Source organism: Aquila chrysaetos, chromosome 23 (assembly GCF_900496995.4).
Source record: "Aquila chrysaetos chrysaetos chromosome 23, bAquChr1.4, whole genome shotgun sequence".
NCBI classification, from domain to species: Eukaryota; Metazoa; Chordata; class Aves; order Accipitriformes; family Accipitridae; genus Aquila; species Aquila chrysaetos.
This window is the reverse complement of record NC_044026.1, coordinates 7,322,932-7,341,785: the sequence shown is the minus strand read 5'-3', so window position 1 is coordinate 7,341,785 and position 18,854 is coordinate 7,322,932. Positions and strand designations below refer to the sequence as shown.

Genomic DNA, 18,854 nt, shown 5'->3' with positions numbered 1-18,854 from the left:
ACTCTCTATTGAGGTCAAACCATCCCACGTGCTACCCAAGCAAAGCAGCAGCCACAAGCTCAGGAACACGGAGGCAGCACCAAGCCCCTCACCACACAAACTCAATGCTTGGCACAGGGGGGCAATGGGGGTACGGTGACCCCGAGCAGGTGAACCCCCAGCACACTATGTAAAACAGTCCAGTGAGCAAGGATGGGGAGCAGGAACCAGCACTGACACAGTCCCAGGAGGCTCCGTCTGCTTGAGAACAGGCATATTTTGGCCCGGGACGTCATCCTCGCACACCTGATGCTCCTTTTACAGCTCTTTTCTACTGCCTCCTGGCCTGCCCCGCACCCTTAATTCAATTCTTATGAAGGGAGAATTTGGAAGGCACCAGATAAATTTCCATGACTCACTTGACCACAAAATAAATTAGTGCTGAGTGGCCACATTAAGCTTTCTTTTGGATCAGGCCAATTTATGGTGAACCTCCCCTGGGATGAGAAGGGAGAAACCTCTCTCCCCTGAGGTCTGGCCAAGAGAGGCAGATCCGCCTCTTTCCACCAAAGCTCAGAAAAGCTCCTACATTTTGTTTATAGCAATGCCCCGAACAGCACCCCATGGGCTGAGGGGTCAGCGTGTGGCTCTCCACCCCAGAAGATGAGACACGGAGCATCTCCAGCACTCTCGCTTGCCCTGCAGCACGCTACCTCTGACGCTACGTTGGGCTTGATGCAAACTCACCTCCTCTCCTTGGCCTTTCCTGCACCATCCTTTATCCACTAGAAATGGAGATCCACGCAGAGGACTTGGGAAGAAAAGGCCCCCTTTGCACATATATCTATCCTTAACTCCACTGTGTTTTTAAAACTCTCTGATACAGCCGAGCTTTACCTCTGACGTGCTTATTCTGAACGCCTTCGGGGTGGGGGGGAATTAAAACACCGGGCAATTTGAACAGCTACATGCATCAGCTATCACCCCTCCCAGGAGAAACCTATTTCTGCTCAGAAAAAGCCCATCACACCAGAAGTAAACACAGCCCCTCCGAGGGACTGCTTCAGCTTTTACTGCTCTCCAGAGACAGCGACACTTCTCGGGCTTGGCAGACTTTGCGGCGGTGGGCAATTACATGCCAGAGCCAACATGCCTCACGCCGAAATGGGGTGATCTGGCACGCCGGTGTCCATACGACATGTGCCACTCTGTCGGGAGCCAGACACGACTGCACAGCACGCAGGAGGCATGCGAGCGCCTGCTTCGTGGCACGGCCATCCCTCCCCACCCGAAGAAGTTTGTTCGGGATTAGGGTCAGGCGGGTGCAGCCCCTCCCAGCAGAGCCACAGCCCTACGCGCAGGTTTGAGAGACCATCCAAGACCTAAAACTGCCGACACAGCTCAGGAACCAGCACCATTACAAAAACAGCAGCAGCAACAGGAGCCAGAGGACTGCACCGCTGGGCTTTTTATCTCCGAGCAGGCATCTTCAGGCTTATTTACAGGAAAGGCACAGGATGCTACCAGGCTGTCTCCGTATGAAGAAGGGCACAAAGAAATGCCGGCTGAAGGCATGAGCCACTGCCACCCAAACCCTCTTACACTGTGCGTGTATGTTTGCGTACAAGCACACCCTCACCCCCAGGAGAGCTTGGTCTCCTTCAGAGCTGTATAGCACCTAATTTTAAACCCAGCAGACTAGCACAAAGTGTACAATATGCTCCTACTTGGCCTGCATAAGTATTTTTGATCAATACTGTTCCCCAAGGGTGAACTTTGCTGTCATGCTCCCACCCCCACCATGATAAGAGTCTTTGGCCGTATAAAGTTATGCACAGTACTTGGGAAAAGCCCTATTCATTATCTTCCCTATGAAGCGAGAGGCACCTGCTACCCCTGTAACTGGGAATTGCTTTCTCGAAAGAAACAAACCAAAACACACTCCCAAAAGCACATCCTCAAAATACCCCACGTTAATTTGTCACCGAAATCTAGCTTCCTTCAGTTTCAGGCACACAGCTTAAAGGGTCTGTAAGCCTGGATACACAGAAACAACTGTACTTCTCCCAGGCACACTCCCTCCAGAGAGCATCTCCATCAGAGAGCAGCAGGTGAGAGGAAAAAGGGTGCAGAAAGCACCTACCGCACAGAAAAAACCCAAATCCGAACAAAAAAAACCCCACCAAACCAACCCTGCATGCATATATGGTAATATATTTCAGTTTAATTGACCTAAGAGTTCATATAATCAGAAGACCAGTTAGAAGAGAAGGGATGGCAGAGAGGAAGCCCACCTCTGATATCCCAGCTCTCTAAATTTCATCTGTGTAGGGAACAGCCCTGAGAGCAAGATTTGGACAATACTTGATATTATGATAGCTGAACAACATAAAGCTTGGCACAAAGAGCGATCCAGCTGGAAACAAACGCTTCCTTTCAAGCAGCCTGACATGTGCTTGCTTTGAAGCTGTGGTAATTAGATACCTTGCAATAATGAGGGATCTATTCCAATGTCTATGGCAGAAAAAAAGCCAGTGACTGTTTAAAACAGCAGAGATCACCAAGCCATGGGCATCTCAGGGGGACTAGAAGGATCAAAGAGTGAAGCTGATTTTCTTACAAAGAACAAAAGACTGCACACAACCACACTTGAGTCCATAGCAGACTCTATCAGAGCGAACACGGGAGCGGCAGTGGCACTGCAGATCCGATAGTTAAGGACAAAAGATGAACATACTTGCTAGGAGTAAGCTTTTGCAAGACTAACTAGTTCAGCTGGAAAAAGTTGACAACTTGAAGGCATGCAGACCTCTCCTGAGATCTGAAATTAGGAGCAGATATTCCAGACTGTACTGGAAAAAAGCATACTGGCTACATGACAGGAGCCTTTCATAGTTTAGACTTGAAGCACCTCAAGAACTAAAATGTAAATCAGAAGACAGGAGGTCACAACCACAATGAGAGAAGTGATCGGTAACTGGAAAACTTGCTTTAGTATTACATCATACAAAGCCAGTTGTTGCAGATGGAGCAGGAAAGTACTCCACAAGAAACACTAGTAAAAAAAATCCCACTGAACCATGTGTCCTGCCAAGAAGCCTGGAGTTCTACCTAACTTTATACATCCATTGTATAATAAATGTGTTCATGTGCCTTCAGTCTCTAAAAAGAAATTAAAAGGATACCCACATCCTTGACTCTCAATAGTAATACATAAGCATTTGGAGGTTAAAAAAAAGCAGTTATTTTCTCACACATTAGAAGTCTAAATTAAATACCTGACAGCAGCTCATAAGCATTTCAAGTTGCCCATATGCTAACACTTAAGAAGTACTGAACGGTTAGAAAAGAGTCATGTTCTTTTTTTTTTTCCTGCTGTTTACTGTGATACTTGGCTGGAAAGCAGGAAGGCAACTCCAGCAAACCCAAAGGCAGTACCTGATAAGCATGTGGTAAGAATTTCAGAACATGAGGCTCAGACAGTAGTTTGACCTGTGAGAAACGGCATCCGCACACACAAACCAGGAAAAAAGGTGATGGGCTAGGGGGGTGGGCTGCCCTTCAGCAACAGGAATTTGGATCCGCTACAGGGAAGTTACAACATGTCAGCCTCTGGTTTTAGGATTTCAAAAGCCAGCAGGATACCTGCTATTATTTTTAATTAGAATTTAAAAAAAAAAAATCTTATTAAGCAATTTTAGCGTCACTGAGGGAGTGAGGAGTTTCTGAACAGATTCCCAGCCTGCTTGGGAAATCACAGAAGACAGAAATAAGGACACTGCAAGGGAGTTATCTTGAGACCCTGACACACAGCAGCCACGGCTGGAGATACGTGTTCCAGGGACAGGAGGGGAAAGGACAGGCTGTGCGAGAGCACTAGCAACACACTATAATCTTCCCTCTCCTTTCACCCCCGTGCAAACGCAGCAAGAAGCACACATGACAGCGAGGAACAGTTCTCTCAAAGTCATGTCAAGCACTTATTTCATTGACGACATGCTATTTTCCCCCAGCAGTGGGACCCTGAACCCAAAACATTAAAAGGCTCCACTACTGAAAACCTGCTGTAACCACCAGTGACCTACATCAAGCCTCTCCCCTCCCTCTGCTTCACCTTCATTCTTGGGCTCTCCGTCCTGCCCTACTTTAATAAGAGATTACTTCAGCTAAACCGCCTAATAGTTTTACAGGGAGACTCAGCTAGGACTGAAAACTTGTCACATCTAGCTGGAAATGTGGAATAAATAGCAGAAGTAATGGTTTCCACTGCCAGCATCAGCTGTGAGACAACAGTATGCTATGCTATCCCAAACTCTTGGGTCTCAGATGCCCATCACGCAACCGCGGCAAGAAATGAAAGCGAGTCGGGGACTAGTGTAACGGTGTGTTTCTCTCCACAGCAGTCAGCAGAACAGTAATTAAAAAAAAAAAAAAAAAAAATCACAGCCATTTATCCCTAGATGTAAAAACTAGGAACAAGGAAAGCAATTTTACTCAGGGAAGGAGCTCTTCCACAGAGGAGAGGCAGAGTTTTCTCTGCATTTGTCTTTTCCGAAGAGATTTACCCGCAGGATTTCGTCTCTGTTAACACGACCGAGGCTTTCTCCCCCCCTTCCTCCTCCATTAAACCGGACATCCATCACTCTCAGACCGGAGGAGTGGCAGATCCCGGGGATTTGCTGCGATCCCGGCTCTTCCCAGCTCCATGCCTCTCTCCAGGCGCTTTAGATACTCATGGTGTTGTACCACCCCCACCGCTTGCAGAGCAAACAAGCCGGGAGCACGCACGCACAGAAGCACTACTATAAGGCTACAACCGAGCGAGCAGGATCCACCTACTACTCGGCGCAGAGACTGAAAACAACCTAGTTTTGATAAACTAAGGCTGCCGTCGGTTTGGCAGAGGAGGAAGGCAGACGGTGCCATTTTTATTTAAACCCAGGCTCTTCAGAGAATACTCTGCACACAGAAATACCGCATGCCTATAAAGAGGTTACACTCAAAACAGGGGCGGTCGGTCTCCACAAGTCAAAATGCAGATTTGGCTCGAGTATTTTGCACAGCGTAAGATGAAGGAAATTTTCTGAGCCTTTGTGCCTACTGATGTCTCATTAAGCGTTTTCAAAGGCAGTGTTTTGCTGAAGATGCGACTGCAGGTAGCTGAATGAATCCGATCCCCACAGCAATTTCTTCCGCGAAGCCGCGGTGGGGCTTACCACGACCACTACTGCGTGTCCTTTACTAAAAGATGGTTCCCCCACAAATAGGAAAGCGGGTTTTCGAGAAATACTGCATAATGAGTCATCGACTGCAGGCAGCTAAACGCCAGGCACCTTCTGAGCAAGGACAAAAATAACAGCGGAACAAAAATAGCCCTTCACTTGGGGGGGGGGGGGGGTGAGGAGACCCGCTGGGAGGATTCATTCTCAAAACTTCCCCCAGGTGCCCTCTCCCCCCATTCACCACAAATCCCCTCCCCGCCCGGCTGCTGCGGGGAAGGGGGGGGGGGGGGCAGCTCCCCGCCTCGCACCCCCCCCCCTTCCTCCTCCTCCTCCTCCCGCTCCCCCCGCCGCCGCTCACCCATCTCCAGAGCCTGGTTGTACTTCTCCAAGGCGGCCGGCAGCTCCTGGCGTTCCCGCAACGCGTCGCCCTCGGCGCGGAGCCGCCGCGCCCGGCTCTCGGCACCGAACCACTTGTGCAGCAGGTTGCCCAGCACCACGTTGACCCGCGGGCGGGCGGCGGCCGACGGCGGCGAGGCGGCGGCGGCGGCGGCGGGGGGGGGGGGTCGTCTCGTTAGGGCGTCGCGGTCGGTGGCAGCGGCCGCAGTCGCCGGGCTCGGCGCAGCGGCGGCAGTGGGTGTGCCCGCAGTGCAGGGTCACCGGCTCGCACAGCAGCCGCCGGCACAACGGGCAGGCGAAGAGCTCGGGCGGGCGGCAGCAGGCCGGGTCGCCCAGCCCCTCGCCCTCCGCCCCGCTGCCGCCGCCGCCGGGTCCGCCGCCGCCCCAGGGCGGCAGGCGCAGCTCCTTGTCGCGGATGCTGAGGGCGAAGCTCTCGGCCAGCTCCCGCAGCTCCTCGGGCCGCAGCCGCCCCAGCCGCGCCGCCGCGCCGTAGGCGTCCAGCGCCTCGGCCATGCGGCCGGCCCGCGCCAGCGCGTCGGCGCGGCGGAGGCACAGGCCCCGCTCCGGCTGCGGCAGCCCCGCCAGCTCCGAGCCGTAGATCTCGGCCGCCAGCTCGAAGTTGCCGCCGCGGAAGGCCTCCTCCGCCACCTGCAGCATCTCGGCGCAGGGTCCCCCCGCCGCCGCCGCCGCAGCGGACCCGGTCCCGGTCCCGGTCCCGGCGGCGGGGGGCAGCGCGCAGGGCCCCGGGCCCAGCTCCATGCCCGCGCGGCGCCGCCGGCCCCGGGCCGCCCTACTCCATGCCGGGCCCGCGGCGCTGCCGACTCCGGCTCCTTCCTGGGAGGGGACGGCGACGGAAGGGAGGGAGGGGAGGGGGCGGGTCACATCGCTGCAGCAGGGGGGCGGCTCCCGGGCAGGACGGGGGGGGGGGGAACGGAGGGGATGGCGGAGGGGATGGGGGGCGGCTGGCACCGCCCCCGCGGGCCCGGCTCCCGGCTTATGTAAGGGGCGGCCGGTTGTATAAGCCGCCTCCGAACGCCCTCCCCCGGGGCGGCGCGGAGCGGAGGGAGCGCTCGCTCCTTCCTTCCTTCCTTCCTCCTTTTCTTCCCTCCCTCCCTCCCTCCGGGCCCGCCCGGTGGCCGCCGCCAGGTGCCGGTGCCGCACGTGCCCGCCCGCCGCCCCTCCCGCACGTGCGGCCGGCCCGCCGGCGGCGGGAGCGGACCCGGACCCGGACCGGGGGGGGGACGGGACACACGGGGGGTTCCGCTGTGCGGATCCTGCTGGGGTTGTAAATCCTCTGCTAAAGTATAATCCACATCGGAGCGCGTAGGAGAATTGGGTTTGAGTAAAAAAAAGTAGAAAATTGTGAACGCTAATGTGCAAGATCGTTAAGTTTGAAATAGCTAACCGTAGAAACCTCGCCGGGAAGTTGCTGGGGGGGTTGTATGTTTTGTTTTAAGAAACTAGGGAGATCGTCATGGAGACCAGTTACGCTGCTTGGAAATCCCCTTACCCTTCCCATCTCGGTTTGAATATCAAGGATTCCAATCGACAGAGTTACGTAAAACTGACCAGTGACTGTTTTGGGGTAAGAATATCGATAAGGCTATATAACTAACGAAACCAGTCATTACACAGGTTAAATTTAATAGCGAACATGTTATGCGTTTTTATGTAAAACAACTTACGCAACAATGGCTCGACAGAGAAAGTCTATAAAAACTGGGGGATTTGGATGCTAAGTTGGACACGTTGGGCAGAGCGGTCCCCCGGCTCCCCAGCGCTGCGATAAGCAAAGTGCTTGCTTATCTCCTTGGTGGAGATGAGTTCTGCTTCTCATCCCTAACACTGGGCTCGGCCTCTTCCTTCCCGTTTCCTGGTGCCCGGCCTTAACAGCTTCCCCACCAGGGCTGCCCGCTCCGCCGCTTCCCTCCCTTCCCACCCGGACCCCCTCGGTGCCCCCCGGCTGCCGGGCGAGCAGCACCACGCCGGGTGGGTCGGGGCTGCGTTACCGGTTATTGTTTGGTTCTGTTTCCCTGGTCCCCGAGAAAGCAAGCACGTGTTCTCTCTTAAATAAATAAAAAAATAATAAAAAAAAAAATTCCCAAGCCCCACAACTCTCAGAAAAAAAGCCTTTTCTGTAAGTGGCAGCCTTGCCAGCTCAGCTTGGGATCCGCGAGTCGTGCTGAGCGCTGGCTTGTGCATCGGCAGCAACAATAAAGATAATGCAGCTGGAAGTTAGTTAATCATGCGTGAGTCAGAAAGGAATCCGACTTGCTCCGCAGGAATAACAGGAGTAAAAAAAAAAAAAATAGGCGACGTTTATTTTAGACGCGGCTGTAAACAAACCGTTCGGAGGAGCGGAGAGCCTGTCAGTCCAACGTGGAGGTGCCCATTTCCAGCTGCTTCTTGGATTGCAGCTGGACAGCAGAGGGTATTCTGGTTTTTGCCTCTCTCCTGCTAGGCCTTAAGCCCCCAAATAACAGCCTCTTAGCCCACGTTAGGAAAATCTGATTCCTTAATTATTGTACCCATTAGTCTTTACAGCATGAAATTGCATCAACTTTCTTAATAGTACAGAATTGTATTAACTTGCTTAAGGTATATATACTTTACATCATATACTGCATAGTCATGCTTAAGTAAGCATCAATATTCACAGTGAAGTAGGCGTGACCAAAGGACCCCAGCTCATGGCAAGGAGGAGTGGGACAGCCCCCACCCGGAACATAAGGACCTCGGGTTGTTTCTCGGAATCTCAAAGCCGTCCACGAAAGATAAAGGATACCCCTGGACTACCGAGGTAACACCAGCATCCTAGCCCCTCCAACACCTCCGTGAAACCCTCCCCTTATCTGGCATCATAGCTAAGTACCTGTAGCAAGATGGACTCCAGAGACATCTAGATCAATAAAGAAGCAGGTGGATGATGGCTGTAGAAGTATAGTTGTCTTGCAAAACTGTGTGTGTGTTAAGTTGCTCCACGACCTACCCATTCTGCACTATTAATGTTTCTAATAATGGTTCTTTGAGCGATGCTCATGGGTCCAACACTTGCACCACCCTCCTTGGCTCAAGGTTTCTATCCAGAAGTTGGCCTCAGCATCCCGCCACTATTTCATCATTCCGGTTCTTGACATTTTCACCTGGAATTACTATGGGGTTGAATCCCATTGCCATTTTATCAAAGTCAGCTGGCGACATGATTCATAGCATAGCAGACGGAAGCGGTGCAACTAGTTCTGCTCTGCCTTATCAAGGACAAGCCACGGGATCTTGGACGGACAATGAAAACATGGACTCGCCGCTTGAGCCATCCCCCAGAGTTATTCCCTGGTTCCTGGGCCCCTGACAAGGAGCAGCAGCACTTGTGCCGTTTGCTCCTGTCCCGCTCCGCCGGCCATTAGGCTCTTTGGCTGGGAAGTCCCCAGCAGCTCTCCTTGCTTTCCTGCGGAAGGAGGGAGCAGGCGAGTCCGTCCTGCCACGCCGCTTTTCCCCACGTGCCTTGGGATTGCTGCGTGATGGCCCTTCGCCTCCGGTCGCCCCTTCTGAGGAGCAGCTCGGTGGGCACCGGCTCAGGAGGTGGTATTGAGCACGGCCAGTCAGCCCCTCCATTTGCTGCTGCACTAATGTGCCGTGCCGGCGTGCTGGGATGGCTGCGGTCCTTTCCTCATCAACGCTCAGCAGGTTCTTCTAGAAGAACCTACCGCGAAGTGAGGCTACTACTTTATTTAGCAACATGATCAATAGCTTCTTGGCATGCAGCCTCTGTTTTTTACAAGACATCTATTTGCAAGGGAACAAAATTGCCTCGCTGCTGTTCAGACTGATTGAGCATGCCATCTTTTTCCTTCCCCCTGTGTACAGAAGTGCTTGCCGTCGGTGTCTGAGCACACCTGCATCACTCTTCTCCTCGATGCCTATTTTGGGGGCCATGTTCTTTCGCGGGTCCTCTTGCTCCAGAACGCGGTTCTTTTGTACGTCTGGCCATGGCATTACCCTGCAGTTGTACCTGCTGTTTCCCTATCTGAGCAACAAAGCCACTTTGATACAGCTCCCTTTTGCAACATCGATAAGAATTCACTGAGCCACGGATCTTGGACGGACGATGAAAACGTGAACTCACCGCTCGAGCCACCCCAAAGTATTAATACTTTGCAGGAAACGACAATAGCCTAAGAAGCAGCAAGAAACAGAGGGAAAGAAAGTAAAGTAAAATTATTAATGATCTATAATTAAGAAGCTCATGCTTCTCACTGAAATTGTCAGTAATATGCCTACCGCAGTGAACGTGACCCAGGAGACTCCTGCCAAGATGTTCTGGTGAAACAGGTGCCCCATGAAGTGGTTGTGTGGTTTATGGCTTCTTGTTGGACAAACTACAAGCGACTGATTGCAACAGAATGGATTTTTCATAAAGGATCTGAAAGCCGACTGAGACATCAAAGTCGATTTATAATTTTTAGTAGAAGAAAAGCTGTAGCTACTGCGTAGGATTGAAGTGTTGCCTACTGCAGGAGATGAAGGACCTCCTCTTGTACCCGCCAAAACCATGGCAAAACTTCTGCTAGCTTCATCAATCTTAAAACAAAACCAACCCGTCACCCAAAATGAGCCACTATGTGGCAGGTCGTTAGAGGTGCTCCCCATTAGCAATATTATTTTCCTGTTAATAGTATGCTTCCACTTAGGAGTGGCCTCATCACGCTCTCTCAAGCAACATGCAGAAGTCCATCCGCTTTCCACGGGGAGAATTACAGGTGCTTACTCCACTGAGTCACTGTTACACACTTCAAAGTTGACACGAGGTTTCCTTTAAGTCTGTAGCCTAATTTTCAACTTCTTCCCGAGGCCCAGCTTTCCCAGGGTTTTCCCCAGGGTAGAATTTTACTTGAAGTTTGACAGGGAAAGCAGGAGATGAAGCAACTTTGAAATGACAGCATTTACATATTTGGAGGGCATTTTTAACTCTTCTAACAGTTTTCTATTCCAAGATAGTTTGAAGTGTTAAACTCCAGTTTGTTTTGATGATCTTGTAGAAGAAAACTGTCTTTTATTGTTTCGGAGTAAGTTAATTAGGATATAATCAGTGCACAGGCACACACACACATACCACGCTAAAATGTTACAGAAGTTGTAAAGTCAAAGACACAAAAATTAGGATACAGCATAATTAAGGCTGTGTATGCTTATTTAATGTCTCCTTCATGCATTAACCTGATACGATTTTAATTAATCGCATACTATTTTCTCTGCAGGATACATGCCACAGGAAAAAAGACACTCATTAATGGGCATCCAAACAGTAATGTTCTCCCTGGTCACTGTGCAGTCCCCTGCACCTTTTAGTTTGTATTAGTCATACCTTGCTGCAGTAGCAGAATTATAAATTTCCCCACATGCTTTTCTATAAAATTTAGGGTACAGCATTGGAATATTTCACAAATACACACACATTTACATTTTTCAACAAGAGCATGAGTCAAAAGGAGTAATAGTACACCCTTTAACAGCTGGGAAGTTGAGATACAGGTGAATTAAGTCCAGAGTGGCCACTAACTTGGGGCACTCGATTTAGTGGATGAAATTTCAGAATATGATTTTTCAGATACGCAGATTATTTCAGAAGTACAGCTTCCTTCAGTTGAGCTGCAACTGGACAGAGGTACTGAGACTTCAGTCTGAGTTCGGGCCTCAGCTCCAGCACTCTGCAAAGGAGAGCTATACAATTAGTGATCCCCCTCCTGTTACAATACAAGGAAAAATCAGTTTGTACTCATATAACCATATAGGTGTAACGAACCATGTTAGCTGTTTGACTAGGGAAACTAACATTATGATTGAAACAATAGAGGTAATTATAAAAGTGTAGTTGAGTGATTAACTAGTAATTACTCATAAGTTTTGTAGTTCTTTGCTCTCGTGACTAGATGTTCCTGTACGCTAGATGAGAACAATATTGAATTGACCACATGTGATTGAAACTGTGTTAAGCTTCAAGATCAAAGACCAAGGACAAGAAACTTAGGAGACCGTCATGGAAACCAGTTATGCTGCTTGGAAATCCCCTTACCCTTCCCATCTTGATTTGAATATCAAGGATTCCAATCAGTAGAGATAGGTCTGAGTGACCAATGATTGTTTTTAAATAAGAATATTGACAAGGTTATGTAATCAAAGGACCAATCATTATAAAGGTTAAATTTAATACTGGACATAGTATGCATTTCTATGTAAAAGAACTTACGTAACAATGACTTGACAGAAAAAGTCTATAAAAACTGATGGATTTTAATACTAAGTTGGACACGTCTTTGGAGGAGCTATCCTCTGCGTCCCCAGCGCTGCAATAAATGAAGTACCTGCTTCTTAACGTCACATTGGTGTTAAGGAGTTTTTATTCTCGATTTCGGTAACACTCCCAAGGCATGATGTAAACGCTTTGGCATAAAGAAAACCCACAGCACAGCACAGAATGCAGTCCTTCCAGCCAGCACTCAACTGCTTTTCTCCTTCCCTAATCACTGCCTCATTTATTACCAGCTTTCAAAAGAAAAGGTCACTGTATGATTATTACTACTAAAGTCTTTGTCAGCTTAATGAATTTACCCCAGCTGAAATAGCCGAAGTTTTTACAACTTTTTTAATTTTTTTTTAAAGAAAGCCTTTTTTCAGAAGTATCGTGTTTATGAGAAAGTTGCAGGGTAGTGCCAGTGATGAAAAAGCTGCTAGCTAAAATCTATTGATTTTAAACATAACAAAGATTATTTTTTCCCCCAGAAGATGTGTAATATGTTAATGCAGCTGCTATGAATCACAGGAGCTAGGACTGGGTTTGGAGGTTCTCACGCTTTCTTGCAATGTCTGTGGTGGTGCAGCCCCCGGGGCCACGCTGAGATCTCAGAATAAGCCAGACATGCTTTGGGAAAACCTCCCATCGTGCTGTTATCTTGGTTGGAAGTGCAGAGACTTTTGGGCACCAGGTACCCCCTGGCCACACCTGGGCCATCTGCTGCCTGAATTGTCCATCAGAATGACTCTGCCCAAATTGTGGCCAGAATGTAAAATAATGACCAAAGCCAACCATCTCGAGACCCTATAAATAGTGATCCAAGGTGAGAGCTTTCGAGCTCCCACCCGAGAGCGGGCTGGGTGACCCAGTGTCTGCCCCTGAGCTGGGACTGACGCCTTTCGGGGAGAGTTTGCGAGGATTCAAAGGTATTCAAAGATCATCCATCGCCGATTTTGCAAGCACTTAAAGGCCTGATTTTGCAAGGTTTACTGACCGTCCATTGACGAGTGCCGGCACATAAAAGTAAGTAATTCATGAAACTCGTGAGAGGGAAATTTTAATCATAGGTTAACCTCGGGGGAGCGAGTAAAATTTTGTTCAGAACTGTTGTATCTGTGCATGTGCATTTGCAGTTTGGGTAGGAACTATTTGTCTGTCTTTGTGTGATTTGGTTCGAACTATTTGCCTGTCTCTGTGTGATTTGGAACTGTTTTCTCTGTCTCTGTGTGTGTGATTTGATTTAACCTCCATCTGTGTGCAACCCTGCTGTAAGTTTCGGGTGATCCTTGCCGTTTTTGAATCTTGAAGTCGCAAATATGATTGTAACAAATTCCATCGAATCACTCTGTTAAATAGGCTGATGATTAAGTACTGTTCAAATTATACAGCCTAATCTTGTGATCTATCTCAAAAATACTAGTAAATCCTAAATTGCTGCTAAACCAAAGCTGTGTAACAAAATCTCATTCGCAACAACGTCCCAGAGGGAGACGGCTCTTGTCTTTGCAGCATGACACATGTGTATCGTGTACAAAAGAGATCATCCTTAACTACATCCTGCATGGGCTGACTGGAAGATTAAACAGCTTAATAATTGTCCAACAAATCATTAACACATCCTATGATGCAAAAGGAGCCAATTAAAGTGTACTACCGGATTCCCTTCCAATAGCTGCCGCACAGAGCAAGCGGCTCCTCACTCCGAGATAAGCACTGGTAAGAAAATCCCCCTCTCTATTATATCAATCAGTCTTTACAGTATGAATGTGTATTAACTTTGTTAATACATGTATTAGTTCACATTATACACTGTAATGTAATGAGGTGGTGAAATTTTACTGGAGACTGGTATTGTTCACGCTTAAGTAAAACAAACTAATGGACAGCCCAGCCCTGGAAAGAAGGACTTCACTTCTCAGAAGCTTAGAGCTGTCCATGAAGGATAAAGCATACCCAAGGATGACCAAGATACTGCCAGCATCCTACCCCTTCTAACATGCCTCTGAAATCCTCCCGGTGTTGCCTAGCCTCCTAGATAAGTAACTCTAGCAAGACTGACTCCAGGGATGTCTGGATCAATAGACAAGCAGCAAGAATGCTGCAAAAATATTGTTGCTTTATGTTGTGGTTTAACCCCAGCTGGCAACTAAGCCCCACACAGCCACTCACTCACCTCCCTCACAGTGGGATGGGGGAGAGAAGCAGAAGGGTAAAAGTGAGAAAACTCCTGGGTTGAGATAAAGACAGTTCAATAGGGAAAGCAAAAGCCACACACGCAAACAAAGCAGAACAAGGAATTCATTCCCCACTTCCCATGGGCAGGCAGGTGTTCAGCCATCTCCAGGAAAGCAGGGCTCCAGCACGCCGAACGGGGACTTGGGAAGACAAAATGGCATAACTCTGAATGTCCCCCCCTTTCTCCTTCTTCCCCCAGCTTTACATGCTGAGCATGACGTGATATGGTCTGGGACATCCCTTGGGTCAGTTGGGGTCAGCTGTCCCGGCTGTGTCCCCCCCCAACTCCTTGTGCCCCCCCAGCCTGCTCGCTGGTGGGATGCGGGGAGAAGCAGAAAAGCAGAAAAGCTCTGTGTGAGCACTGCTCAGCAGTGACAAAAACATCGCTGTGTTATCAAAGCTGTTTCCAGCACAAATCCAAAACAGAGCCCCATACCAGCTACTATGAAGGAAATTAACTCCACCCCAGCCCAAACCAGCACACTTTACAAAGTTTTACTGTGATTAGTAATCGGTAGCGTGGGTGTTAGTGATTAGTCAAATCGTGTTGTACCTGAACATTTGAAGGGTGTAAGAACCCTGTGTAAAACCACATTGGGGGTGCCCCAATTGGGCCGGGACACCTCATACCCATGAACAAATATTTACTCTTGTAATTCTCTGTGTTGCATCCGAGCCTCTCTCCTCGGTCGGCACGGGCCAATTGCGAATATTCCTGACAGCACCTATTTCCTAATCGGAGGGCTACAGGGAGGGTGATGCCAGCAGCAGCGGCCGGTGGGCTGGGCAGTGGCTGCCGTCCCGGCACACGCAGCTGTGGACACGGTTAGCTCATCTGAAGGAGGTCTCTTTCCACATCAGTTGCTTTGCTATTTCCTTGCACAGAGTCGGGGAATTTTTCAGTCTCATTCAGTAAGCATCAGCTTGGATTTTCAGAATATCACAAATATTTTCCATTGTGCTGGTTCGCATGCCTGAAGAAATAGCAAGATCTCTGTTTCTCTCTGTTGCTGGCACCGTCAGGGCTTTTGGCAGGCACAGGGTCGGAGCGGGATGTCCTCTTGTTGGGTGCTCATCTCCACCCACCTCTGAACACCCGGGGTCAGTGTGCCCACGGAGCGGGACAGGGTTCCGCAAGCAAATCCGTGGTGGAAATGGGTTAAGTTACACCTGTGTTGCAATCCCTGTTTGAACCGTGGCTTAGCAAAGCTCCACTCGCACTCCTCCGGACTGCTGCACGTGCTTAAGTGCAGCAGCACCTGGACCAGGCTGAAAGCTAACGGCCCAGGCATTTACCCAGCGTGGGTGGAAAGTGCTGTCGCCCAGGCTCGTGTCGCACCAGGGCGTCCCAAAGTTCAGTGAGATGACACACACCACGGCAAGGCACCCTTCTGGCACCTGGCACTGAGCTCGTTTTAAAAAGCAGGATAGCACGCTGCAGTTGGTGGCATCCCAAATCCCTTCTGGTGCCAGCCACCTACGTGGGTGGTTGTCCAGCCGGATGGTGGGCGCAGCAGGTAGCATCTCCGTGGGTACAGGAGACATCTCTTGGCATCCAGGGGCCTCTCCTGTTTCTGCAGCGCTGCACAAACATTTTGCAGGGAGATGGATTGCCTTGGAAATCCGGATGGGGATCAGCATTTCTCAAGGTATGCTCTCTCCCGGTCCTGCTAGGACACCATTATCTCCTTAGGTGTTTTGTCTCACTCTTGTCATGCTTGACTTTCGCGTACATATCATCTTCCATTGCTCTTTTCACATGGCATTTTCTCACCAAGAGGCATCTTGTTTTCCGACTACTACTATTAGTGGAAAAAGGACCCACTGAAACGTAGCTTGCCCTGTTTCGGAAGGGATTCCCCTATAGTTCTATAATGTTGGTGTGACACCACACACCAGCAAGTCTTCTTTGAGACTGTGCTCTGGAACAGATTTTCTAGGAGCCTGGAGAAGGACATCCTGGTGGTGTGCTCCAGCATCCTATCCGTGGTCACGGCTTCCCACGGTTCGTGTGCTGAGGCCCAGGTACTACCCTCATGAATAGCGCTGTGGGGGCTTTCGTTTCAGGAATGCTGCCTGGGATTCACCAAAGCTGGACCTCAAGCATGAATTTCTTTCCTCATTTCAAAATTCTTGGTCGGTTGCAATCCAGCATGAGAAAGGCGAATAACATCAGACACACACATGAGAGAGTGTTTTGCCTGCAAGAAACTTTCTTGTCCTGTTTTGATCGCTTCTTTACTGTGAGTCAGCCTATGACACATTTTCATGAAACTTCCAGATATTATGCTTACAAAATTATATGTGGGTCAGATGGGAAAAAAACATTGTGAAGAGCTGACAGCGTTAAGGCAGAAAAGATCACATTTCTACAGGTGGAGAGCAGTGCAATGTCTTGTTCCCCCTGGAAACTACTGATCGCTGTCTTCATGACCCCACTCAAGAAATACTCTGGGAGTCCATGCTGCAGCAATCCAATTTCAATTATAAAGTGATTCCTGGTAAGGTGTTCAGCATGGGCCCCTCACAGAGCACCCGTCACCCTGAACCTCATTGCTATCGTCAGCTCAAGCATTAGAAACCTCCCGATGACATCCATGGCCCTAAAAGTCTAGCAGCCTACCAAACGCATAGGCAGGTTGGAAGATAAAATTCGGAGAGAACATAGCAAAATAATAATATGTCTGTTGTTCTTTGCCAGTCAAGAGCAGACAAGACAAGGCAAGTTTCCACCTCCTAAACAATGAGCGTTTGTCTTTTTTTTTTTCTTTTTTTTTCTTTTTTTTTTTTTTTTTTGGCAGAGGCAAGTATTGGAAGAAGAGGGGAGTTGTTTTTCATATTTTGATTAAACGCTGATTTTGGGTTGCCATAGCAGAGGCGGCTGCTTCAGAAGAAAGGTCAGCCATCCTGTTCTGCGGGGTGCGGCCGAGGGGATGAATTTCATCAGGCTGTCCAAATCAGGGCATCGTTATTTCTGAGTCAGAGCCCTCAGCTTTTCTGCTCAGCGGGCCGTGCCGTGGAAACATGTGCTCATGGAAGATCACTGGATGGTCACTGGGGGACTTGGGGAGGGAGCTGCCTCCAACCATCTTGGCCAAGGCGGCAAACTGGATGTTTGCTGCCCCAGGAATGAAAACCCGTGTGCTGGGACTCTCCCGCAGCGCAAGGAGGATGCCAAGCCAAGACAAAGAGTGAGGTTACGTGGCGGGGTTCAGCAGGGATGACAGCGTTGGGGTGGCATCGCCCAGCCAGGAGGAATGGTTGCACACATCTCCCCACGCTCAGCCGCCAGGACAGAGGCAGGACCACCCGCCTCCATCACCAGGGATCGGGAAGGACGGCAGCACCGCGGCCACCTTCCCCACCGGAGAAATAGTCTTCACCGAGGGAGCGTCCGTTACCTCAGAAGCCAAAAAGCCAGGCAAGCAGGGCTGAACAAAGCTATGGAGGAGTCCGAGGGAGGTTTCTGCTTACACAGAAGAGGTGAGGCAGTAAGAGGACCTGAAGGAGGAATAGGAGAGTAACGAACAGGAAGGGCAGGAGGCTTGAACAACAGATTAGTGAATGGGCACCGTCAGAAAAGAGATCGGAGATGAGAGCAGCCGTTTCGGTCACATGGAAACAGCATGGCTGAGAACGGGAAAATAATGCAGGAGAGTGAAGAGACATGAGATCTCATCTGGAAAACACCGTGCAGGCAAGAATAGAAATACTTAGACAAAGCCAGAACATTAGGGCCAAACTGCAGGAAACCAAGATTACAGGTCTGAATAACAAGAAGTACAGTGATACGGACAGTTGTGATCAAGTGTGAAAAAATCTAGCCTTTTGGCCATGGCTAGGTACCCACCAAGGGCTGTAGGAGGAAGCATCAGGACTTATTTTAGCTGCAGGGAGAAAGAAGATGATAGCTGAAGCTGTGTTTGTGGCTGATGTTGCTCAGAGGGGCACTGGAGAGGAAAGCCCTGAGGGACAGCATCCTTCTAACACAGGACAGAAGGGATTAGGACCTGAAAGAAAGAGGAATCAGGAGGCAACGGTCACAAAGCTTCCATGGATGACAGGATGCAACTGCAAAACACATTGGGTAGGGGACAAAAACAGACCGGGGGGGGACCTAAGGTAGAATTAGAGGAAAATAAAAGTCAGTGGCTCTGGGTAGCACATTGACGGCCTTTGGAGGTTAAGGGGCAGGCAGGCAGGAAGGGGAGAGCTCTGTTGCGTGATGGCCGCAAGAAATGATGTTTTCCACACAGGCTGGTGAGAAGCTGGGGGGAAGAACGAGGTAAAGGGTAAGAGAAGGCAGGAGGTGAGAGGCTGCAGTCTCTGGGGAAGGAGAGGCTGAAGATGGCAAGCAGTTTTAAGCTTCCATGGCAGCAGTGCCATGGGGGAATGAAACACAACACTCTTTCAAATGGCTGGGATGTCTTCTCAAATGTCTTTTAGCTTTGAAGAAATGAGCAAGATTCTGAGTGGAGAGGTTTTTGAGCAGAAAATACTAAATTCAGCTGCAGGACCAGAAATATGGAAGAATAGAAAAAGAGGAGGAAAAGATAAAATGCTTGCTTTATTTGATTATTATTGTTGGGGTTTTTTTTAACCTATGTCCACTGGACACTAATTACTGAAGAAAAACAAAATCACTTTAGGGAGTTGGCAGCCAAAGCTGAGGTTACGTGCATGTAGGTTGGCTCAGACACAACAAAGAGAATCCTTTATGCTGCTTTATTCAA

At 49.5% G+C, this 18,854-nt stretch overlaps 1 protein-coding gene across 1 annotated transcript in view; it reads right to left on the bottom strand.

The window, feature by feature from the left end:
• Window positions 1–6,443, bottom strand: part of LONRF2 (LON peptidase N-terminal domain and ring finger 2) — a 34,946-nt gene extending 28,503 nt beyond the window's left edge. Inside the window, 2 exon segments of the mRNA XM_029998906.2 lie at window positions 5,560–5,762; window positions 5,764–6,443. Of these exon segments, the coding sequence (XP_029854766.1) occupies window positions 5,560–5,762; window positions 5,764–6,356 (796 nt within the window). The 5' untranslated portion in view covers window positions 6,357–6,443.
• Window positions 6,444–18,854: the final 12,411 nt, after the last annotated feature.